The 24,826-nt window shown below is 47.0% G+C and overlaps 1 protein-coding gene across 1 annotated transcript in view; it reads left to right on the plus strand.

The window, feature by feature from the left end:
• PARP1 (poly(ADP-ribose) polymerase 1) overlaps positions 1 to 17,979 on the plus strand; it is a 47,374-nt gene extending 29,395 nt beyond the window's left edge. The window contains exons 13-23 of the mRNA XM_021926608.2: positions 1,935 to 2,130; positions 4,908 to 5,036; positions 8,633 to 8,716; positions 10,822 to 10,944; positions 11,534 to 11,662; positions 13,059 to 13,157; positions 13,935 to 14,087; positions 15,018 to 15,145; positions 15,929 to 15,990; positions 16,974 to 17,088; positions 17,434 to 17,979. Of these exons, the coding sequence (XP_021782300.2) occupies positions 1,935 to 2,130; positions 4,908 to 5,036; positions 8,633 to 8,716; positions 10,822 to 10,944; positions 11,534 to 11,662; positions 13,059 to 13,157; positions 13,935 to 14,087; positions 15,018 to 15,145; positions 15,929 to 15,990; positions 16,974 to 17,088; positions 17,434 to 17,515 (1,300 nt within the window). The 3' untranslated portion in view covers positions 17,516 to 17,979. The remainder of the gene's footprint in view (positions 1 to 1,934; positions 2,131 to 4,907; positions 5,037 to 8,632; positions 8,717 to 10,821; positions 10,945 to 11,533; positions 11,663 to 13,058; positions 13,158 to 13,934; positions 14,088 to 15,017; positions 15,146 to 15,928; positions 15,991 to 16,973; positions 17,089 to 17,433) is intronic.
• Positions 17,980 to 24,826: the final 6,847 nt, after the last annotated feature.

Raw genomic sequence — 24,826 nt, forward strand, 5'->3', positions numbered from 1 at the left:
CACTCTGTTACCCAGGCTGGAGTGCAGTGGTGTAATCACAGCTCAGTGGAGCCTGGACCTCCCAGGCTCAAGCAATCCTCTCACCTCAGCCTCCCAAGTAACTGGGACCATAGGTGCACACCACCATGCCTTATTTTTTATGGAGACAGGGGCCTCACTATGTTGCCCAGGCTGGTCTCAAACTCCTGGACTCAAGTGATCCTCCCGCCTCAGCCTCCCAAACTGCTGGGATTACAGGCATGAGCCACTGCACCCAGCCCCAGCTGGCTTTTCTTTCAGCTGCTTGAATCAAGATTTTCTAATTTTACATATGTTTTAAAACTTTGAAGCAAATAAAGGTTGGCAAGCGTTGAACTTACTTTTTAATGTTCAAACTCCCTAGTAACTAAAGAGGTTTGGATTTGCCTTTTTTTTAATTAACATGATGAGACAGGCAAGGGTGTATTCTGGATTGTGGGGTACAGCAGCTGGGAGGTGATGAGAGGGTGGGCTGGCTTTTGTCCTGACGTATCTAGGCAGAGTGGTCCTTAGCTAGTGAGTTCATTGCCCTGTGGTACAGCCAACACAAAACAGGATTTATGTGTCAGTGGAAAGGCGTATGGAAGGAACTCTTATTAAATTCTAACGTTGATTGTGGATGTGTACATTTTTCTGGTGGCTTAGATTTGCTGGTGTTAAGTGAAAGGGTGGTGTGGGCTGTTAGGGTCAGAAAAAATGTTCAACATAGATCAAAGTAGTGCTTCCCAAAACTTTTCACAGGAAAAACCAAGCAGAGAATGAATTGTTATACCCCCGTGCAGTAGCCCAGAGAATGGCCAGGGAGTCTGAATTTTTGCTGAAGTCTATAGTTCATCTTCCAGAAGTATACAAATCTTATATGGAGTTTTATGAAGTATATCTGTATTTCTTATGGGGAATAGAAATTAAGTTTTACAGGTTTAAAAGAACTTTTAAAATTAAACAGAGTTATCCTGGAAGGTGGGAAGGTGCAGTGCCTAAACACCAGTGGACATGCGTTAATTTGAATTTAATTAATTTAAAGAAAATTAGCTCTGCTTGGCTGGGTTAGAGAGTTAGGCTCATCCCAGGCTAAATGGCACAGGCGTGGATGTGTGTGATTAATTGCGCCTCCAGTTGAGATGGGTTGGACGCTGACGGCCTGCATCCTGGCAGGAGGCCGGGTCTGGCCTCCTCGCCCAGGCTGGAGTGCAGTGGCGGATCTCAGCTCCTGCAGGCCTCGCCTCCCGGGTTCCGCGCCATTCCTCCAGCCTCAGCCTCCCGAGTAAGCTGGGACTGCAGAGGCCGCCACCTCGCCCTGGCTAGTTTGCTTATTTCTTAAGAACCACAGTTCCACGTGCGCCAAGATAGTTCCGATCAGCCACCATTGTCCCTTCCATCTCAGCCTCCCAAAGTGCTGGGATTACAGGTGTGAGCCACCGCGCCCGGCCGACAGCCTGCATCTCTAGGTCACCGGAACTGAGGAGCCATTGCCACTGCGCCCCTCATTTCATCGTATCTTAGCCTCGGATCTGAGTTGAAAGTTAATTATTTTTAGGGTACAGCTTTAAGGGTTGTCTCCTTGAACACATGACTTCCAGACAGTACTTTGTATTTCTTTGGGGAGAGGAGTAGAATCGTTTTTATGCAAAGGTCTACAGACTCCAGGATTCACTCCTCAGGCTTGGCTGCCAGAACCAAGTTTAAACTATTATGTGGCATTTTTTTATAGTCAATATGATTTGAAAGTTTAATGAGAGGTAAGATAAAGACCCTTTATTGTTATAGCAGTTCCTTTTGTTCTGTGTTAATCACTGTCCTTTTGGGGTGTGTAAAATTCTTCCATACCTGAATGTAATGGCAAGAAAGGGGAACTTCTCCTGAAATGGGACAGCTGACCCACACTTGTGCATCTGACACCCTCCTTCCCACCACAGGTATTGGATATTCAGGTCCTGGGGCCGTGTGGGGACGGTGATCGGTAGCAACAAACTGGAACAGATGCCGTCCAAGGAGGATGCCATTGAGCACTTCATGAAATTATATGAAGAAAAAACCGGGAACGCTTGGCACTCCAAAAATTTCACAAAGTATCCCAAAAAGTTCTACCCCCTGGAGATTGACTACGGCCAGGTAACCATATAATGCCCTTACACTGTCTGCTTCTAGGAGTAGGAAGGGACACCTTATTCTAGAAAATCCACATTGTGGATCAGATGGCATCATAGTAAACATACTACCAAATGTTGAAAGGAGAATACTAGTCCTTCACAAATTCTCCCCCAAAAATAGAAGAAAATACCTCCCAACTCATTGCATGAAGGCCAGTACCACCCTGATACCAGAGCCAAAGCAGCACAGGAGAACTACAGAGCAATTTCCTGTGAATAGACATGCAGAAACCCTATGAATAGAGATACAAAATCCTCACAAACCGAATCCAGCAGCATAGGAGGATCTATACACCACTCCCAAGTGGGATTTATCCCAGGAATATAAGGTTGATTCAACATTTAAAAATCAATGTAATTTATGAATAGAGTGAAGGACAAAAACCACATGATCATCTCAGTAGACAGCAGAAAAACCATTCTACACAGTCAACACCTTGAAGTATGAGATAGAGCTTAAATGAGAACTGTGGTAGCATCTTTGAGATATCAAGGAGGAACAGTCTTTTCAGTTACTCCTGAAACAATAGGGCATAATTCACAGATTCCAGATAAGGCTTTTCATCTGAACCCATGGTGACCCTCCATCATGTGACCTGGTCTGTCAACAGAATTATAGTAACTTGACCTACTCTGCTAGGTCACACTTTATTAGTCCCAAATTATTTCCTAGTGCTGTCTCTATCTGTAGTTGTGGGCGTCTCCTTATATCTGTTAGCACACAGCATTCATTTGTCTGTTGGTTGACATTTTAACTTTTCTGTTTTGTCTTTTTTCTTTGCAAAATGCTTGCCTTTATGAAAACGGGAATTTATCACTTTTTTAATCAGGGAAAAGAAAACACATTTATTTACAAAAAGAGAGACCTGTAGGTGGGTAGAGATTTTAATTCGAAATCTTTGAGGCCTAGTATGTCTGAAAGGGGGAATTTTTTAGTTTACAGAGGGCCTCATGAACTCTCTATATTAAAAATAGGATTTACATCTTGCTTATACAATGATGAGGCTCAGACAGCAGACTTTCAGGACAGATTTGGCCTGACTCGGTAGCGCCCCTTACTGAGTTAAATATTTGTTTTAAAATGTTTTGAGAATTTACTAAGGCACAAAAAATTAAGATTGCCCGGAATTAACCACAGTTAAAATAATGGTAGATATCTCTTTCAGTCAGCTTTCACTGCATATGTACCTTTTCCACCACCATATGTACCATGTTGCAACCATCTGCTTTTTGCCCTAATGTACCAGGAACATTTCCTTATGTCTTCTAGAGCAGTGCTGTCCAATAGAATTTATAATTCAAGCCATTTCAATACATTTAAAATTTTTTATAGCCACATTTTTAAAAGCAAGAAGCCAATGAAATTAATCTTGGTATTATTTAACCCCATATATCCAAAATATTCTAATTTTAACAGCTGATCAGCACCAACAATTATTAATGAGAAAATTTCCCTTTTGGCTTTTTCTCTACTAAGTGTTTGAAATCTGGTGTGTATTTTGTGCCTACAGCACACCTCAGTTTGGCCAGTGGCTACTGTAGTGGCCACTGGCTGCACCAATCCAGAGCATTATTTAAGGCTGCATTGAATCCCATCCCGTGTGTGGCTAGAATTCATCATTAATCAGAATAACATCATTAATCAGAATCAGAGTAACTTAGCAGGAAGTTATTTAGATTGATTCTGGGCGTTTGCTGTAATGATGCTGATATACATATAAATATTTATGTGCTTCTGTGATTGTTGTCATTATAAGTAGTTACTGGGTCATAAGGTATATGCACTTAAATAAGAGTTTTGCACACATAGATACTTTGCCCTCCAATGAAGTTATACCCAGAAGATAACAGAGTACATTTAAGATGGTGTTTCAACACTGAGAGTAGGTCTACAATGAAGATGAGAGCAGCAGCCATGAACACTAACAACACAAGTTAGCTCTCTGCTGCTTGGGTAAGCCAGTCTGATTCCAGGTTCAAAGCCCAATGTCAGTTCCTTTCACTCCAAATACCAAACTCCGTTTTAGTTGCTAGGGACACTGTGCTGGACAGAGCACAGTCTATGCCCTCATACAGTTCAAGTCTAAAGAGTTAAAGCAGTTTCAGTACAGTGTGATCTTGACATAACCTGGGTTCTTCAGACAGTGGGGGTGGAGCCTCAATAGTTTATTAGGCAATGTAGGAGGAGGACGGACAGTTAATGCTACGACGTGCTTTAACACTGTCAGGCTGGCTGGCAGCGCATGGGACTGGTTGCTTGGTCCTTTGGGAATTTAGAGAAGGCTATATAAACTTAGTCTTGCAACTGGCCCTTGTGTGAGGAAGTGTAAGAAAAAAAGAGAAATAATTTGTCCTTCAGTTTCATGTCCTATTGCCCCAAGGTTTGCCTCTACAGTTGCCCAGCACTTCCAGGTTGGGCATGAGTGGGCACTAGGCAGGTTCCCAGGCAGGGACCAGCAACCCCAGGGTGGGTCAGCCCATGCAGATGCTGCAGTGGCAACAAGAATAAGAATCCGCCAAGAAAACTTCGGGGGCGGGCACAGGAAGAATCTGACCCGTGTACAGCATCAGGCACCTTCATCCTGGCTGCTGTTTCCACACCTTTTTGATTAATACTCAGCTTTTTTTGCTGGTGGCACTCTAGCCTATGTCCTTTGTCTGCAGCCCGGCCCCACAGACACAGACACCTTGGTTGAGTTGTTGATTTGGGTCTCTTGGTAATGTGCTTTTTTCCTGAAGGATGAAGAGGCAGTGAAGAAGCTGACAGTAAATCCTGGCACCAAGTCCAAGCTCCCCAAGCCAGTTCAGGACCTCATCAAGCTGATCTTTGATGTGGAAAGTATGAAGAAAGCCATGGTGGAATATGAGGTTATTGCGCTTTATCATTTTATCTGTGAGCATTTGCTGTGGATGATGATTTGCTGAGCTAGTGAAGAGCTCTGCCTGTTCTTGTTTCTGTTTCAAAAACAGAATACATTGGCTGTCAGCTTCTCGTACCTGTCCTTCAATCTTAAATTGTGTGAGTGCTGGGGCCTGGAGTGGTTGCACTTTTGCAGAGGGTTGTTTGATTTGCAGTGAAGCATGTGATGTGTTGGAGAGAGCTGTTCCCTGGTCCCTAGTCCCCTTTGTACTTTTTTTTTTTTTTTTTTTTTTGAGATGGAGTCTCACCATGTTGTTGCCCAAGCAGCTGGTCTCCAACTGCTGAGCTCAAGTGATCCACCCACCTCGGTCTCCCTAAATGCTAGGAATACAGTGTGAGCCACTGTGACCAGCCCACCCTTTGTATTTTTCCCCTTCTTCATGCTGCGGCAGGGTGTATTAGTCTTGCTTCTTTTGTGGCCCAACCAAACCAACCAACTGGAGTTACCATGGGAAGTGCAAGACAGCCCACTTAGAGTAAAAGAAAATTGCTGTGACACTTATTCATAAGATAAAATTCATACCACTCTCTAAAAGGTTGGCAGTGGGGTGGGGGTGATGGTTGTTGGATTAGTCATGCTTCTGTCCAGGGCAGAATGGCAGAGACTGCAGCCAGAGGCTCTGTGTTTCCTGTCTGTTCTCCTTCTCATCTCCGCTCTCCCTCTGGGAGATGAGTGCAAAAGGGCGGACCCCTTGTTCTTGCTGCTCCTAGCATCAGAGGTCTTAAGTACTGACCCTGGGGGCCTTCAGAGCAGAGATGGTCCCACCTGGCCAGCAAACACCCTCTCCTCTTCCCTAGCCAATGAACCCAGAAGCTTCAGGCTGCTCTGAAAAACAAGCAGCTGCGATGCATATGGTTATTCCCTTTGTCCTGGGCTCCTAGGAACCAGTGGAGGTTGAGAGTCTCAGATCAGCCTTAAAGCATTCCACCCTTCTCCATGGGGTTGCTCCCTTCACGCTCACGTTCTGCTGTCTTCCCAAGTCCTTCCTCCTAGAGCCTCCTGGCCTGCCTTAGAGCTGGGAGGACAGGGGGTCAAAACTGGGCAGTATAAGCCCCATGGACATCAGGGCCAACCCAGTATCTCCCAGCCAAGAGCTCAGCCTGGCAGGAATGCTCACGCCTGTGCTGTTGTAGAGTGGAGTGTTGAGTTACATCCTCTAAAGGGTTTTAAAAATGGCCAGGGCTTGTTCGCTGTGCTTGTTCAAATCGCTGTGTCACCTGACTTGTTTATGAGGTCTACTAGTGTGAACAGCTTATGGATGGGCTCACTGAGAATGAGGGACAGGGGGAGGGAAAGGTTGAGAGGTGCTACGGTAAGGGAGAAGAGGGCCTCGTTTCATTCACGTTTTGAAGTCCTGCACATCATTTCCAGTCTCCCACACCTTGGTCTATCTGTGATTCTTAGAAGTTCTCAGCTATTTTCAAAGCCAAGTCCTTTCCTGTGAAATGTTGTTTTTGTTGTTGTTTTGTGTTTGGTTTGGTTTGAGATGGAGTTTCACTCTTTTTGCCCAGGCTGGGGTGCAATGGCACGATCTCAGCTCACTGTAACCTCCACCTCCTGGGTTCAAGCAATTCTCCAACCTCAGCCTCTCGAGTAGCTGGGACTACAGGCATGCACCACCATGCCTGGCTAATTTTTTTTTTATTTTTAGTAGAGATGGGGTTTCACCATTTTGGCCAGGTTGGTCTTGAACTCCTGACCTCAGGTGATCCACCTGCCTCAGCCTCCCAAAGTGCTGGGATTATAGGCATGAGCCATGGCACACAGCCTAAAATGACATTTTAATGTTTTTCACTGGACAGGTAACTAGTTTAGCAGGAAGAAAAGGGACATGGGCGCTGCTTGCTGAAACAAGCTAGAAGGCAGCTAGCTGGAAGTGTGTGGAAAGCTGGATGCCCGCTCCTGACCTCAGCGGGGTCCACGTGGAATTGGAGTAACCATGTAGAGAAGGAGACACAGTGGCCCTCAGGGCTTCATCCTTAGCACCAGGGGAACCTGACTCTCCCTGTGAGGAGGGCACATCCTGAGTCCAGAAGGGAATGGGCTCCAGGTAGTCAGGACACACAGCGGAGGGCAGGGTTCCAGGCTGCAGCCCTAGGAGTCCCCTTCTGGCTGCAGCTGGGGCTCATGGGTCCCCAGTGCCAAGGTATTTCTCCCGCTTTTCTCTTTCTCTCTAAACTGGGCAGCTGTGGAGCCACTGCTCCCAGCCCACCATCCAGTGCTGTGCCTGAGTTTCTTTTCCAGTAGCGAGGGCAGCCTGTGTGGATGGAGCCCACCTCTTATTTTTAGTCTGTGCGTATGTTTTGAGGGGCGTACAATTAGGGAAACTAGGTATTTTCTTTTTTTTACATAAACACCAGAATTATACAGCTTGGAAAATATGCCCTTCAAAGTTCTGCCCTCACTCTGGCCATGCCGTGCCATCAGAACTTCTTTTGGGAATCCTTCTTGAGAACTGCTTTCAGAGCTGATTGAGAGTCCATACCAAAGTCACTCTGTTCTCTTATTATACCTTGTTCTTGGCTTGAAATAGATTATCCACCTTCTTCCCCAGATGTGGCTGTGGCTACTTAATTCTTGCCAGTAATCAGATCTTCCCTTAGGATGGAGTTTGCAGTATTGAGTGTACAGGGAAGCCCAGGTCAGGGCTTGTGGATTTTATTAGAAGCTGTTGCTGCTGGCTTTTGGTCAGTGCCTGATGAGCTGTGAGTACTTTTCACATCCTTTTATTTAATTTTATCACCATAGCAGTTCCATTTCTAAGATTCTTGTTCAGTTCTTTGTTCCAAGCACTGCAGGAAGTGCTGGACGTGCAGAAATGGAAAGGTGCAGTCGCAGCCCCCGGGGATCTCAGAAGGGTCTATTGGCAAAGCCCCAGAGATGATGTCTCAGGATACAGTGTGGGGCCCATTGGTACACAGGTGTCTCCACGCAGGGGCTGAGCCAAATAGGCAGGGCTGCTCGCAAAAGGGAATGAGTGCCTTTTGAGGAAATGGCCCCACTTAACAAATGGAAAACGAAGGCTGCAGATCTCATGCTTCTTCCGCTGTAGCTTCTCTTGATGTCAGGCAGTTCCCAAAATATGAGCAGTAGCAATATTTGTTGGAGGTGACTGATCTGAAAGGGACAGCATTGATTTGAATGTAAGTCCGTAAGTTCAGGAGTGTGTCCTTTTTAAAAATAGTGTTCAACACTTGAAAACTCTTGGTTCTTTTCCAGCTGGGAACCCAGGGAGGGGTGCACTTAACCGCCTTGGCTCTGGGACCCCAGGGAAGGCCACTGAGCGAGGGGGTCAGCATGACTTATGGCTTGGCTAAGCCGAGCCGTAAAGGAAGTGAGCAAGAATCTTCAGACACACTACCATCTCTCATTGGGGGAGTGGGGCTACAAACTCTGGATTTGGGTCACTGGTGTCCTCAGGAAATCCCAGCAGGCTCCTGACTGCTTCTGTTGGGGGCCTGAGGGTGGGCTGCTCGGTCCAGCTCTCCTGCTATCACACTGCGCAGTCCCCAGCTTTCAGAGCGAAATCCCCTGTCTCCTCAGATCGACCTTCAGAAGATGCCCTTGGGGAAGCTGAGCAAAAGGCAGATCCAGGCCGCGTACTCCATCCTCAGTGAGGTACAGCAGGTAAGCACAGGGCCGCCAGGGGCCTCCTGGAACCTCCCCTGGCTGACTTAGGGGGCGAGACCTGGGGGTGGCCAGGGGTAACATTTACTCAAGGTTAAGAAACTGGAAGTACTGAACTGCATATCACGAGGGTTTAGACTTTTTTTAGTTCAATAAATGGCAAGTGCCTGCCACTTACAAAAGTTTATCATAAAACTAATGAATGGCAACATTTTCAGTTGTCAGATACATAGTAAACTGCCTATAAACTTGAAGACGTTGGCTACCCTCTCTCTTAAAAGTAAAGGCATCCCTCTGTATCCTCGAGGATTGGTTCCAGGACTCCCTTGTGGTCACTAAAATTCACTCATGCTCAAGTCCTACAGTCCACCCTGCAGAACCCGTGGAGGAGAAAAGTTGGCCCTGCACATCTGTGGGTCTCGCATCCTGAGATTTTTTTGTGGGAGGGGGGATTTTTCTTTTCTTTTTCTTTTTTGAGACAGAGTCTCGCTGTGTCCCCCAGGCTGGAGTGCAGTGGCACAATCTCAGCTCACTGCAACCTCCGCCCCCAGGTTCAAGCGATTCTCATGCCGAGTAGCTGAAATTACAAGCATGCGTCACCACACCCAGCTAATTTTTTGTGTTTTTAGTAGAGGTGAGGTTTCACTATGTTGGCCAGACTGGTCTCGAACTCCTGGGTTCAAGTGATCCGCCCACCTCAGCCTCCCAAAGTGCTGGGATTACAGGCATGAGCCACCGCACCTGGCCTGAGAATAATATATTTTTGATCTGAGTTTGGTTGAATTCTCAACTGCAGAGCCCACAGGTGTAGAGAGCTAACTGTATTTATTGAAAACATCTGTGTATAAGTGGACCTGCACACTTCAAATCGATTGTTCAAGGGTCACCTGCGTTGTGGTTTTTATTTTATGTGTCCTTAAGAGTTAGGCAGAGTTTATTGTGCAGTTACTAGGAAGTCATCAGATGGAAACCTCTTTCATTCATGTTATTTCAACATTCTTCGAGCATCTTTCAAGGTCTCCCAGTCCTGGAACCTTCCAGCTACATCCCAGAGAAGCTGGAGGGTTCCGCTTATGTTTGTGGGTGGATACAGGCTTGGCCTATAGAAAGAAGGAAAGCACACGGGAAACAGAAGTGGGCCTAGGCAGCGGGCTTTCTGGCTGGTGCTGGAGAAAAGGCCCTGAACCGGATCTGTCAACTCCAGTTACAGCTGGCTCTGAGCAGTGAACGTCTCTCCTTATTCCTCACTGACTGAGAACTTGCAAGGCTTTCCTCAGCCCCTGCTTCTCCCCATGCCATAGTCTTCAGGTAGAAGAGCTGGAATAGCATCCTTACCCATTTCCAGAGCCACCTGGGCAGCACAGATGGAAGTTGTACGACTTGGTGAAGTCCATGTTACAGCAAGAAGCAGGCGTGGGGCTTCAGACCTGCTGGGTGCCACTTGATACCCCCTTGACCTTCTTGTGGTCACCTAGGCTGTCTGCCAAATTCCTGGAATCCCAATGGCCCCACTCTTCATCTCTGTGCATTTTTTGCACACCCTTTACATATAGAGCACCAACTGACACTGGCAGTAAGTGTAAGGGTTGCTTAGCCTTTCTGTGCCTGGCCACTTCAACCTCCAGGTACGTAAAAACTAATGCCAATGAAGGTCAGTGGAGACAAGGAGCCTGACTGAATTTTATAGCAATGGGCAACTTCCTCCCAACATTTTATTATGAAAATGTTTTAAACATACAAAAAGTTGAAGAAATTTTACAGCAGTAGTCATGAGCCCACCACCTAGATTTTACAGTTAACATTTTGCATAGTTGTGGCGGGGTTTCAGATGTCTGTAACTGCACAGTTCTTTGTACAAATGAAAGTGCATGGGAGAAGCCCATCGTGTTGAGCAGTGCTTTTAGAGGATGGGGGTCCTGTGCTGCTCAGTGGTGTAGCTTTAACAGGAAGGTGGTCTTCTGGTCGTTTCCCATGCATCCTGGCATGTGCACATACCACGCTACTTCTGGACCTGCTGCAGCACCCACCTGCTAGAAGAGAAAGCCTGGCCGGGGGCTCGGAGCTGCTTCGTCAGTCTTGTGTTCCTTCTGTCCCCTCGTCTCCAGGCAGTGTCTCAGGGCAGCAGCGACTCTCAGATCCTGGATCTCTCAAATCGCTTTTACACCCTGATCCCCCATGACTTTGGGATGAAGAAGCCTCCGCTCCTGAACAGTGCAGACAGTGTGCAGGTACGCAAGGGTTCAGAAGGGACTGCAGGTCTGCTGGGCGAGGGTGTGACTCCCTTGCAACCGTCCCTCCCCGTCATGATCCCCGAGGGCAGCGCCGATGCTGGGAGGGCCACCTCCTTGCCCTTGTTTTGAAGCTGGGTTTCTACCCACACTGATGGAGGCAGAGCCATTTTTCCTGCCTCTGTTCCATCAAATCCACTGGGGAAAGAGCTGTTGGAGAGGGAGAGCCTCTCCCTCATAACAACGTCTTCCTCCCCATTTTCCCTCTCTGCCTTTTAAGAGAGCTCCTGGCTCAGGAAACATTTGTCTGAAGTACCTTCATTATAGGTCCCAAATGTCAGCTTGTATGAGAGGAAAGACAGTTCTTCCACCTCTCAACTCCCCCAAGCCGCAAGGCCTTGTTAGCATTCCAGGAAGTCCTTAGGAGAGCTCACTATGTGCAGCAGGTAACAGGCTGGCCCTGACCAGCAGGAAGGTTTGCCCTTCACTGTGTTGAACGTTCTCTGCATGTAGGTTTTCTCTGCCACCTGGGTGAGTCTGTCTCACTCACCATGATACCTAAGTCAGGGGCTTGCTTTTGCTCCTCCAGGCCAAGGTGGAAATGCTTGACAACCTGCTGGACATCGAGGTGGCCTACAGTCTGCTCAGGGGAGGGTCTGATGATAGCAGCAAGGACCCCATCGATGTCAACTATGAGAAGCTCAAAACTGACATTAAGGTAACAGGGTCAGGCCTTCCTCAAACATTTAACCTCATCCTGAGAGCAGCGGTCCCATACTTGCATGTGTGTTAGGATCTCCTGGAAAGCTTGTTAAAACACAGATGGCTGGTGCCCAGTAATTTACTTTTCTAACAAGTTCCCGGACATTGCTGCTGGTGGTCCTTTGAGAACCTCCAGGCATTTCACATGTAGATAATGCACTTTGCTTGCAAGGCAGCCTTCCAAGCCAGCACCTCAGCTTGGCATACAAATTGATTTTTGAGGGTCTTACCAAAAGTTCTTTTTTTTTTTCCCCCTCCTTAATCTAGAGAGGAACTCTGTTTTTCTAAACCCTTGTGGTGTGAACTTTTAGAGGGCTTATTACCAATGTCCATTTCAGAAGTGGAAATGCTTGATGGCAGCTCTAATAAAAACACAGTGCTTGGGTTCATTTTTCTCTGGAGCTAAAGTGGCCTGTGTTGGCACACACAGTCTCTGAACACCCTGCTTAGACCAACAGAGGAGGGATTTTTGCCTCAGCTTCTAGATGGCCCTGTCCTTGAGCCTATCTCCACACTCATGTGCCCCATTGTCCTCAGCCCATTCCCTGCAGTGTTGCAGGGGTTCAGGTGGGCTAGTGTGTTGAGTCTGGTACCAGGTGTTTACATCACTAAAGAAAGAGCCTTTGCTCCTTTCCTAGGACAAAGTGTAGATCTGTGAGTCCAAGCAGGTAAGACGCCACATGTCACTTGTTTTGCCCCTGGAGCACCTTCCTGATGGGAAAACTGTGGGAGTGGTTCTTTGTGAAGGGATTCTTATTCTCTGTTTACAATTCTGAAGACTTTTAATTAAAAGACAGTGAGGTAGACCAGCATTCCTAGGTTTTCTGAACTTTGAATATAAATATGAAAATAAAACATAACTAGTCTCATCTATAATACTCAGGTTTACTTAGCATAGATTACGTCAGCTATTTGACAGCTGCTTGTTAGGCTTGTGCACTGAGCCAGGGATAATTTTAATTGCACATCATAGCTGTGACTTCCTCTGGCCCATTGTGTTTTAACTCATGCTGAGCTGGACTCTCTTCCAGGAGCCAGTTGCTTATTCTGGAAATGCCCTGCTCACTGACAGTGAGCCCCATATTCTAGCTTCTCTGATATCCCAAAACATAGAATTTTAAGACAAAAAGGAACCCTGAGCCCAAGTAGATGAAGAGGTGGAGGCTCAGGAAAGTGGAGCCACTGGCCCAGGATCTGCCCAGCCCACGGGCCTGGGACACAGGCTCTCGGTCATGCCTGGCTTCCTTTGAGGAGTGTGGTGTTGAGTTGTGCATCGACTGAGCCTGAGCATTCCTCCTCTGTAGCTCTCCTGGGGTCTCCTTTGTGCTAATCCCAAGATTCTGTTTACCCAGGTGGTTGGCAGAGATTCTGAAGAAGCCGAGATCATCAGGAAGTATGTTAAGAACACTCATGCAACCACACACAATGCGTATGACTTGGAAGTCATCGATGTAAGAATCCCTTCTTCCCCCACTTTCTTCTGTGTCCTGCCAGCTTTTCCCTGCCCACTCCTCCAACCTGGGCCTGGGTAGAAAAGAGCAGTTTACTTACTTTAAATAATCCAAAGAAGTGACTCATTTGTTCAGCAGAAAAATTAGTAGTCTTTTTTTTTTTTTGGCATGGAGTCTCACTCTGTCACCCAGGCTGGAGTGCAGTGGTACAATCCCAGCCCACTGCAACCTTTGCCTCCCAGGTTCAAGTGATTCTCCTGTCTCAGCCTCCAGAGTAGCTGGGATTACAGGCATGCGCCACCACACCCGGCTAATTTTTGTATTTTTAGTAGAGGCAGGGATTCACCATATTGGCCAGGCTGGTCTTGAACTCCTGACCTCAGGTGATCTGCCTGCCTTGGCCTCCCAAAGTGCTGAGATTATAAAATCAGCATCTTATACAGTAGTTTGGGGATGGCTTTTTATTATGTTTTAAAGGACATTTCCCATCCCCAAACCTGGTCTCAGAACGTACAATTATCAGAGGTCTAAGATAAAGTTCCTCAAGTGCACATCTGCTGCACAGTAATACTAACTAGCAATGGCTGGGCTCTGCTGGGCCAGACCTTGACCTTCCATCCCAGCCTTGTGGAAAACATTTTCTGCATTGCAGCAGACCTTAAGTCTTCTAGCCTTAGGGACAGCCAGTCATTTCTCCTGTGTCCAGTCCTATCTTTCAATCAACCAGAGTAACAAATGGCTTCTTTTGTCCCTCCCTTTGTTTACTACTACAACCAGATCTTTAAGATAGAGCGTGAAGGCGAATGCCAGCGCTACAAGCCCTTTAAGCAGCTTCATAACCGAAGATTGCTGTGGCACGGGTCCAGGACCACCAACTTTGCTGGGATCCTGTCCCAGGGTCTTCGGATAGCCCCGCCTGAAGCACCTGTGGTATGTGCCTGGCCTAGTGAGGGGTGGGCAATACCTGTCTCTGCAGGTGTCTCCATAAAGAACTTTGAGTAAGAGGCCTAGTTGGCTTAGGGGGATTCTGCCAGACATCCTTTCTTTAGGCCTTCACCCTTTTATCCTCCTGACCCTGATCCTGTCGGGAGTTTCAAACACAGTTTCTGGAACAAAGGAGATAGAGCATCCAGGCCAGGGCCTGCTGCAAATGCTAATCGGGTGTGTTGACGAGCAAAGAACAGACACGTGGCTACAGGCCAAGCTGAGTCCAGGCCTACCTCTACCACTTCCCAGCCGGGCCACCTCTCGAGTGTCAGTGTCTTCAGCAGGAAAACGTAGTGATAAATAAGTAAGGCTTTACCCAGACACGAGGGGTCGTGATGCCACCTGCTGGATTCTAGATGGGTCCAGCTGGACAGGGCCTTCCAAGCCTCTAGTTTCACAGTTGCAGAACGAGGAGGAGAGTGGTTTAAATGATTCTCTCTGGTGCTGTGCAGTAGTGTATAACGGGCAAATGGCCTACCCTTTGTGAACCTTGTGTTTCACTTACAAAAGAGAATAAAAATACCAGCCTGCGTTCCTTGGGTGTTGACAGGCACTAGTTTAAGTAACATTGATGAGCTCATTCCATCCTCACAGCAGCTCCATGAGATTATGTTCCCCACTTAAAAGAGGCAAGTAGAGTCCAGAAAGGTTACGTAGCTTCTTGCAGCTCCTTGGCACCTGGCAGAGCTAGGATCTGAGCAGCCTGGCTTGTGAGCTAAAACTTTGGTGTTTCCTCAGCATGGGCATTGTGAGAATTAGAAGTGATGGATCGCAGCACTTAGCTGGGTGGCTTGCTCATGTTGGCACTCAGTGAACAGCTGCTCCTAATTTCCCATCAGAAGATTCTCAGCTGTCCCTTTTCCAACCTTCCAGACAGGCTACATGTTTGGTAAAGGGATCTATTTCGCTGACATGGTCTCCAAGAGTGCCAACTACTGCCATACGTCTCAGGGAGACCCGATAGGCTTAATCGTGTTGGGAGAAGTTGCCCTTGGAAACATGTGAGTAAACCTGGCTCTGGGACCGATGGCATTTCATGGGGACAGATGGAATGGGCTATAGGCAGAACTCCGTTTGGCTGGGAGAGTGGAAATTCCCCACTACAGTTACTGGACCTGCCAATTAGGATTCTTTTCTTGTAAATAACAGAATCCAATTCAAGTTAAGGGAACAAGGGAGATACAAGGATACTTCAGGAAATGCAAGGGCAGGAACGCAGCCAGGCCTCCAGAGCTGGCAGTGTCTTCTCTCCACGGACTGGGAAGCAGAGAGATTGAGTTGCACAAAGGATGATCCCCCATGGCCTCCTCCTCCACTCAGCAGTGTTTCCGTTTTCTTAGACCAACCCAAATAGAACTGGAATCTTAATCCCACTTCCAGATTCTCCACAGAGAAAGATCTGATTAGTCCAGCTTGATTTGGACATCCACCCTAGTCCTGTGAACTGTAACCAAAAGCACGGGGTCATGTAAACGGCCAGGGGTCTGGGGACTGTGGAATGTGGACGGAAACCCAGAGCTGCCGTTCACCACTCCATATAGGGCCTTTCCTTGAAAATGGCCCCATAGCAGTGATCGCTGGGCACAGACTATGTTCAGCCGCAACCGCAGCTTCAGGTTCTGGAGCAGTTCCAGAAACTCGGGAGGAAGCCTGAGCAGTTAAGGTGGTCTGGGTTTTGTGGGCTTTTATCTCATCTCTATATCTGATCTTATTCTCCTAATCAAACTGTTGGTTTTGAGAGCACAGTGTGAAAGCCTCTTCTGAGCCCGTCCTCTTTTGAATAGGTATGAACTGAAGCACGCTTCACATATCAGCAAGTTACCCAAGGGCAAGCACAGTGTCAAAGGTAAAGTGTTTCCAAAGCTGCTGCTACAGCCTAAGGCACCCTGGACAGCACAGAACGGGGGGCTTGCTGTCCTGAGAAGGCTGCCTTGTGGCTGGCTGTCAAACAGCTGGAGATTCATTTTATCCTTTTGGGGTGTGTGTGTGGTTGTTGTTGTTTGGGGGTGGTAGTGGTGGTTAATATGCTGCAGCTGACCGTGATTGGAGGTTCGTTTTGTTTATTTTTGTAAAAAAAAAAAGGCAAGCTCTATAGCAGGAGGTTCATTTTTAAAAACAGTTCTCTCTCTGTGGCTGCAGCTGGTATCACAGATGCCCCAGGAGAATCTTGGTGCAGGCACCAGTAACCAGGTGCATGGGTTTGGGCTTTAACCTAACTTGTAGCTATAGCATCTTGTAGCCTGGAGCATCTTGCATTGCTAGAATTTGCAGCATATGATTTAGAACTTCCCACTGCCTGGTTGAAGTGGCTGCTTTGGAATTCTGTTAAGCCAAAATGTGACCCTGTATGGAGGGTACTGCCACTGTTCTCATGAAACTCAGTGAAGGTTGATGCCCTGGAAACCTTGATTTATTGCCTTAGTTTTATATCTGAAGAAAGATAGAGCAGAGCATGTCTTTAAAATGAGCACATGAGACTGGGTGCAGTGGATCACCTGAGGTGTCAGGAGTTCGAGAGCATCCTGGCCAACGTAGTGAAACCCTGTCTCTACTAAAATACAAAAAATTAGCTGGGTATGGTGGCAGGTGCCTGTAATCCCAGCTACTCAGGAGGCTGAGGCACGAGAATTGCTTGAATCCGGGAGGCGGAGGTTGCAGTGAGCTGAGATCATGCTGTTGCACTCCAGCCTGGGCGACAGAGTGAGACTCCATCTCAAAAAGGGGAAAAAAAAGGCCACATGGACTCAACATCAAATAGAGCTCATCTCCCTGGAACCTTTGCCACATCTGCTCTCACAGTTCATGTCACTTGTGACTTCTGTTTTTCAGGTTTGGGCAAAACTACCCCTGACCCTTCAGCTAGTATTAGTCTGGATGGTGTAGAGGTTCCTCTTGGGACCGGGATTTCATCTGGTGTGAATGACACCTGTCTACTATATAACGAGTATCCTTTCTTGAGTATGCTGTGTGAGCACAAAGGGATGTTCTCGAGCTACAGAGTCACTTACATGCTGTCAGATTACCCAGGGCAGAGAAGGATTAGAGGCTGTCCTGTAGTCTGTCCCATGGTGACTGTTTCCCTTCCGTGGTCCCTCCCTGTGCATAGTCTGGCTAACAAGGTATGAGCCTTCCCCCAGTTTCCAGAGGATGATCTCCTCTCCTCAGTCTGCCTGAAGAAGACTTAGAGTGACTTTCAGGCTGGCACTGAGCGTCCTGCCAGCCTGGGGGAGATGAGGCACATGTACCCTCTGTTGTATGACCGTTGGCTCCTTAACAAGCTTCCCCTCAGGTACATTGTCTACGATATTGCTCAGGTAAATCTGAAGTATCTGCTGAAACTGAAATTCAATTTTAAGACCTCCCTGTGGTAATTGGGAGAGGTGGCCGACTCACACCCGGTGGCTCTGGTATGAATTCACCTGAAGCGCTTCTGCACCAACTCACCTGGCCAACTAAGTTGCGCATGGATAGTGCCTGTACTAAACCACCTCAGAAAGGATTTTACAGAAATGCGTTAAAGGTTTTCTCCAACTTTTCAAGTCCCTTGTTTTGTGTTGTGTTTGTGGGGAGGGGTTGTTTGGGGGTTGTTTTTGTTTTTTCTTGCCAGGTAGATAAAACTGACATAGAGAAAAGGCTGGAGAGAGATTCTGTTTGCATAGACTAGTCCTGTGGAAAAAACCAAGCTTCGTTAGAACGTCTGCCTTACTGGTTTCCCCAGGGAAGGAAAAATACGTTTCCACTCTCTTTTCTAAGTGTTCGTCTTTAGTTTCGATTTTGGAAAGATGTTAAGCATTTTATTTTTAGTTAAAAATAAAAACTAATTTCATACTATTTAGATTTTCTTTTTTATCTTGCACTTATTGTCCGCTTTTTATTTTGTTTGCCTCTTTGTGAGGGGTGTGGGAAGACCAAAGGAAGGAACGGTAACAATTTCTCATACTTAGAAACAAAAAGAGCTTTCCTTCTCTAGGAATACTTGAACATGGGAGCTCTTGAAATACGTAGTATTAAAAGTTTCATTTGAAATTCTTGACTTTCTTATGGGCACTTTTGTCTTCCAAATTAAAACTCTACCGCCAGTATACTTATCCAAGGGCTAATAGTAATACTCGATTAAAAATGCAGATGCCTTCTCTATTTGTGTATTGCGTGTCTGCTCTCATTCTGACTACAGATATGGTTAATCTTCACAGTGGAAGGTCCCAAGAGACTTTGGGGGGATTGTTTCTACCCATATCTGTGAAACCCCAGAACGTGCCAGGCAACAAACAGCATTGCTCAATGGGAATGCCCCACCTAAGGGGCAGAAAAACAAGCACCAGGCATAGGAAGACACTTTTTTTTTTTTTTCCAACTTATCAGATGCATTGTGGTGATCAACTCATCCTGCTCTCCGGAGGACTGCCTTTCATACACCACATTGCCTCATACAACTACTCTACATTTGAGAATCATACTTAAAGGTTTACATTTCAATTGCCTGAAAGCCAGGGCCAGTGTCTTATGTCACTTCTGACCTTTTACAGAAGGGGACAAGTGAGGTAGTAGCTCACACCTGTAATCCCAGTGCTTTGGGAGGCTGAGGTGGGAGGATCATTTGAGGCCAGGAGTTCAAGACCAGCACCTTTGACCTGGAGACCCTCTCTCCTGATTATCCAGCAATCCAGGCTCTTGGGCTCCTGGGCTTCTGAGTATTCTGCACTCTACCTTTTTTTTTTTTTTTTTTTTTAAATCAGCACAGAGAAAGGCAATTACCCTCACAATACCTGATTAAACAAAGTATTTTTAGGTTGGAATGATTACTTAATGGGTTCCCTGTAATCAAAACTGGTTTCTTTTTTTAAGGAAGATTTCACATTTCTCAATCTATTTTCCTTTCAAAAGAGAGAAATTAGCATTTTATGTTTTAGTTTACACATTCTGCTTTTCTCTGTTCGCTTTTAAAAAATTCAAGTCCTGGCCAGGTGCAGTGGCTCATGCCTGTAATCCCAATACTTTGGGAGGCCAAGGTGGGCCGATCACGAGGTCAGGAGATGGAGACCGTCTTGGCCAACATGATGAAATTCCATCTCCACTAAAAATACAAAAATTAGCTGGACAGGGTGTCCACCTGTAATCCCAGCTTGAGACAGGAGAATCGTTTGAACCCAGGAGTCAGAGGTTGCAGTGAGCTGAGATCACGTGTGGTGACAGAGCAAGACTCCGACTCAAAAAAAAAAAAAGAAAAAATTCAAGTCCTATCTCAGGGTAGCAGCTAAAATGTGAGAATTTAATTTAAAAATTAAAGCCAACCTTGCATAGAAACTCAGGGTGCTCCATGAGAGAAGCGAGAGGAACTGCCCTCTGCCCCTCCTGATGAGCTGCCCTCCTCCTGCCTTTGTGCCTGGAAGTGCCCTTGGCCAGCAGTAGTTGCCCAAGGCATTACTAGGCTGACGTTTCAGAGCACACTGTTCCACGGCGGTGCATGCATACATCTATAAAAGATGCACTACGTACACAGTAGTGTTTTAGCCAATGTGCTAGCCAATGAATTTTGCATCGGTGGTTATCTCTTGGCTACACAAGAGATGGAGAACCATTCCTTCAGCATCCCAGAGCACTAAGGCAAAGCTGCTGTAGAATGATTTGCCGGGAACTTTGCCTTAGGGCAAACCTCAAGTACTGCTTTTAGGAATGAAATCTAATTGGTAGCCTTGCCCCTGGTGCGTGCATAGTATGTACTCAGCTTAACTGTTTACACCAAAAGCCTGGAAGTTGTGCTTTGTCCTTTGGCCTTCAGAAACCTTGTATCTTAACTGTTAAGATCTGCACATTGGGAATCATTCACCTCTGACCTGTTGGGCTGGTTTTATTCCACTCTATAAAGTACACCCAGGTGCCTTAGGAGTTCACATTTCTCAATGGTGTCATTGCCTTTCCCTTAAATTCTGTTTTGACTCCTCAGAGATTGGTGGTTGCTTTTTTTTTGAGGCATAGTGTTTCCACCATTTCATAAGGCAGGGCCTTCCAAATTGAGTCTAATTTGGGGCCATGGGGGTTTAGGGAGGTCTGGTACAGTGCTTAGCAGCATCCCACTGCCCCTCACTTCTGCCATTCAGCCTCGGCGTGGAAGGTTAGACGGCAGCTTCCCTTTGGCATGTGCCAAATATGCCCATTTGTGTGGTTTAAGAGGTCAGTGTTGGTTTTCTGATTTCTCTTTACTTTTCCCTAGAGTAAGTCATGTAGGTTATAAGAAGATATATTTTAGAGACTTCAAAAGTAAAGAAAATGTGGCCTGTAAACATCTTCCTCCTCAGCGAAATTAACCCGTATGTGAAAAATGTTGCCCGCTGGACTAGGGAACAGTGCTGGTGATAGAGACAGCTGGTGTGTGTCCTGTGGGTCATGTGGACTCACGGCACTCAATGCCACCCACCACTGTGGCATTCTGTATAGCTTTGCTTCTGATCAGCGACCTCATTCTGCAGCAGAGTTCAGCGTCAGGCTTGCACTTAGGAATTAACTGGTTTTGCCACATGCCCCATCACCCAGAAATGGCCTAAATGAAGAGTAGAATGGCTCGTGATGGTGCCAGTTGTGAGACAACATCCTGAAAGGATAGGGTTTGATCTTATGGATGCAGTAGAGTGTTGAAATCAGAGACCAACCTGGTGTCTCCGCCTAGCCAAAGCACATGGGTCTGGGAACCAGTCGGTGAAGTGGGAGTAGTTCCTCTTGCTGTTACCACATCTGATACCCCACTCACAGGGCTTGTGTTTGGAGGTCTTAGTCCATAAGGGAGAGATGCTTCTAGGGGACACAATTATGGTTTCATTGACTTAGAAGATGAGGCTACCACTTGGCTGTTTGGGGCTCCTCCTTGTACCACTGAAGCAATGTGCGGAGGAGGGGGGTGACCTTACTGGCAGGAGTGAGTGATCCTCATTACCAAGGGGAAAGTGGGATGCTGCACAGGGAGACAAGCAGGACTACGTCTAGAGTCCAGTAGATTCTCAGGAGGTCTTTAGTGCCACCATGTCCAGTGGTAAAGGCAAGGGGAAGTACAGCAACTAAAAACACTGCAACTCCAAAAAATGACAGCACTGTGGAAAATTCAGACCCTTTAGGAATGAAGGCTTGGGTCACTTTAGTCAACTGAGGTTCTGGCTGAGGGCAAAGGAAATAAGGAATGGGTACCAAAAGGAAAGTCACAGATGTCAACTATAGCTTCATGACCAATTACAGAAAAAAAAAGACCAAAGCAGCCAGTTAGAGGGGCAGAAACATTGCAGGTTTTGGATTTTGCTTTTTTGTTGTTGTTTTTTTTGTTGTTGTTTTGTTTTTTGGGGGTTGAGACAGAGTTTCACTCTGTTGCCCAGGCCAAATTGGAGTACGGTGGTGCAATCTCGGCTCACTGCAACCTCTGTCTCCCCGGTTCAGGGAATTCTCCCGCCTCAGCCTCCCTAGTAGCTGAGATTACAGGCACGCTCCACCACGCCCGGCAAATTTTCATATTTTTAGTAGAAGTGGGATTTCACCATGTTGGCCAGGCTGGTCTCAGACTCTTGGCCTCAAGTGATCCGCCCACCTCAGCCTCTCAAAGTGCTGGAATTATAGGCATGAGCCACTCCGCCCAACCGAGACGCTGCAGTTTTAAGCCACAGAACAAGTCTAGCCGAAGTGTAGGGCTTCTGATGATGAGTTACAATGGCTCTACGTACACTCAAATTGAGTTCTTTCTTATAGGGTACCTATAAATGTGTATGTCACATTTGTACCGCTAAATGTCTTGCCCTTTAGTTCAATGGATTCTGGATTCTGAGGATACTCTTGGTCCTTTCCAGAGATGAAGTAAGGCAGGGGTCAGGGCCTACAGGAGGGAATCCCTATATTCTTGGGGTTGTCTGAGCCAGGGCTCATGCCTGTCTGGTGCTTTCAACCAAACCTCTTTCTCATGGACTCTGTAAAAGGAACAGGCCATTCTGAATCCCCCAGATCTTGTACCTCCCTCTTAGAATTGTCTTGAGAGTGTGTGTGCTGATTCCCCAGAAGGACTTCGTGTTGTTCCTGACCTCTAATAAGTGCTCCATAAATCTTAGCCATTGTTGCTAAAATCCCGGAGTGGTTTTGCTTAAGTCTGAATCCAAAAAGGAAGCTCTAGGTAAGGAGAAACTAGAGAACAAGACACAGACCATCCTGTGCTTTTTCTATGCTGTGAAACCATCACCATGACACTGGCCTTCCCTCTCAGTGTGGCCTCCCCTCAGTGTGGCCTCATCTGCCATGTCCCTGCCTGTGGTCCCCTTAACTGTGAAGTGTCCAGCCTCTCCGGCACTTACTCCCAGGCCCAGCTCCACTTCAGGCAGGCCTGCTGGGGCTCAGAATAGCCCAGCTGCTGTCTCAGCAGATGGCCAGGCTAATTTTAGCCATGTGATACCCAGGGACCAGGCTGGGCTTTTTAGATTTGAATAAGCCAGTGTACAACTTTGGTTTAGAGCCAATAACAAAGTTTGGAGTTGTGATCTCTGTGTCTGCCTAGCACTTTATAAGATTCCAGAAATACAATTTTAAAGGATTTGTTTCTGTGAACCAACAAGAACCCCAGCTATGGAGCCAGCAGGCAGTCAAGCCAGCAGGGTGTTGATGGAGGGTGGTAAGAAGCAGATGGTGGCACCAACTCCTGCCTCTTCTCCCTGATGACAGGTGGGTGGCAGGGTCTCAGTATCCTGGGTGCACTGTGCTCTCACTGCTCCCCTGGCCAAAGTGAAAGAAGGCAGCAGCCAACTCAGCCTCCTGGAACATCCTCTGAACCACTCGTGGGTGGCAGGCTACATCTTCATGCTGTGGAACGACTGTGGTTGGGAAGAAATCAGCCAGATGCCAGCAAGAACCTACTTTGGCACTTTCATGTGCAGTCGCTCGTGAACCTAATGTGAAGCAGGCAGATGTGGAAACAGGCTCAGAGATGTAAGAGGTCCCAACAGAGGCTGAGACAGCCAGGTTAAGAACGTGTCTTTTCCATTGTGAGGTTTCTTCCTCATTATTCTTCATATATGAAGACTGCCTTTCATCCCAGTTCTCCCAAAGAGTTCAGGGACAACACAAAGTGGCTTGGAGAAGTGGCCAGAGAAGACAGTAGAATGAGGAGACCAGACTAGTCATGCTTCCTAAACTGGGTCCATGAAGTCTTAAAAGATGGTTTGGGTGGTCTTCGGGGAATCTGTTTGTCAGTTGAGCTGCTTTCAGCTTAAAAAAAAATAAAAGGAAAGCCAAAGTAACTGTTTAAACAGTAAGGATATGTCATTCACTTTTCAAGAAGTGGGAGCCAGGCACTGTGGCTCACACTTGTAATCCCAACACTTTGGAAGGCCAAGGCAGGAGGATCGCCAGAGGCCAGGAGTTTAAGACCAGCCCAGCAACATAATGAAACCCTGTCTCTACAAAAATTGAAAAACTTAGCCAGGCATGGTGGCGTGTGCCTGTAGTCCCAGCTGCTAGGGAGGCTGTGGTGGGAGGATCGCAATCACTTGAGCCCAGAAGTTCTGGCCTGCAGTGAGCTGTGATCACATCGCTGCACCAGTCTGGGTGACAGAGCGAAACCTGACTCTAAAAAACGAACAAGGCCGGGTGTGGTGGCTCACGCCTGTAATCCCAGCACTTCAGGAGGCTGAAGTGGGAGGATCACCTGAGGTCAGAAGTTCGAGACCAGCCTGGCCAACATAATGAAACCCCGCCTCTACTAAAAATACAAAAATTTAGCCAGGCATGGTGGTACGCACCTGTAGTCCCAGCTACTTAAGAGGCTGAGGTGGGAGAATCGCTTGAACCCAGGAGGCAGAGATTCCAGTAAGCCACTGTGCTCCAGCCTGGGTGAGGCGACAGAGTGAGACTCTGTCTCAATTTTTTTTTTAATAAAAGTTTTTTTTAAATTGACTCTTGCAGGGTTGGTTAATTCTGCTTCTCTGTTTCTCTTGGCTTTTCTTTTCATGGTTGCCAGATGGCAATTGGACACCTAGCACCACCATCGAGAGGCAGGAAAGGAGAGTTACCCCCTCATCCTTTTCCAGGGAGGAAAACTTTTCTCCATTGTTCCCAATAGTCCTCTCTTTTCATCTCATTGCCTAGGGGCTGGGGCACATGCCCGTGCCCCACAGCTGCCAGAAGGCTGGACACAGGCACGGTGCAGGCCATCAGCAAGGACAAAGGGAGTGAAGAATGTGGCCTGGGAGCATGTCATACCCTAGAAATTGTGCACAGAAGCTGAGACACAGGCACTCTTGTGGGTAATGGGTCCATAAGCCCATCAGATTCTCAGCGGCCCGTGAGCTCAAGGTCTTTAGAACTTCAGGTGCAGATCATCACTGAGGCTCCCTCAGCTGCTTAACATTCTTTGATTTTGCGAAAAAAGATGTAAACCGTCACAGAAATAGAAACAGTTGCCCAGAATAGTTTAAGTGGCGGTACTTAGTGCTAATCTCACAGGCTCAGCCAGGCTTTGATGACACTGCGGCGGTCACTGTCAACCAAATTCTTTTCCTCCCTAGCTTGTCTTTTTGCTGTGAACTCATGTTTTTGCCCAGGAGATGGTCCTGCTTTCCTTGACTGGGGCCACAGTCTTTTGCCTGAGCAGTTACTGGATTCCAGTTATACTGGTGGCAATTCCATTCCCTCTTAGGATGGGCAGCCACAGTGGTGCCCAGGAC

This window comes from Papio anubis, chromosome 1 (genome assembly GCF_008728515.1).
Source record: "Papio anubis isolate 15944 chromosome 1, Panubis1.0, whole genome shotgun sequence".
NCBI lineage: Eukaryota > Metazoa > Chordata > Mammalia > Primates > Cercopithecidae > Papio > Papio anubis.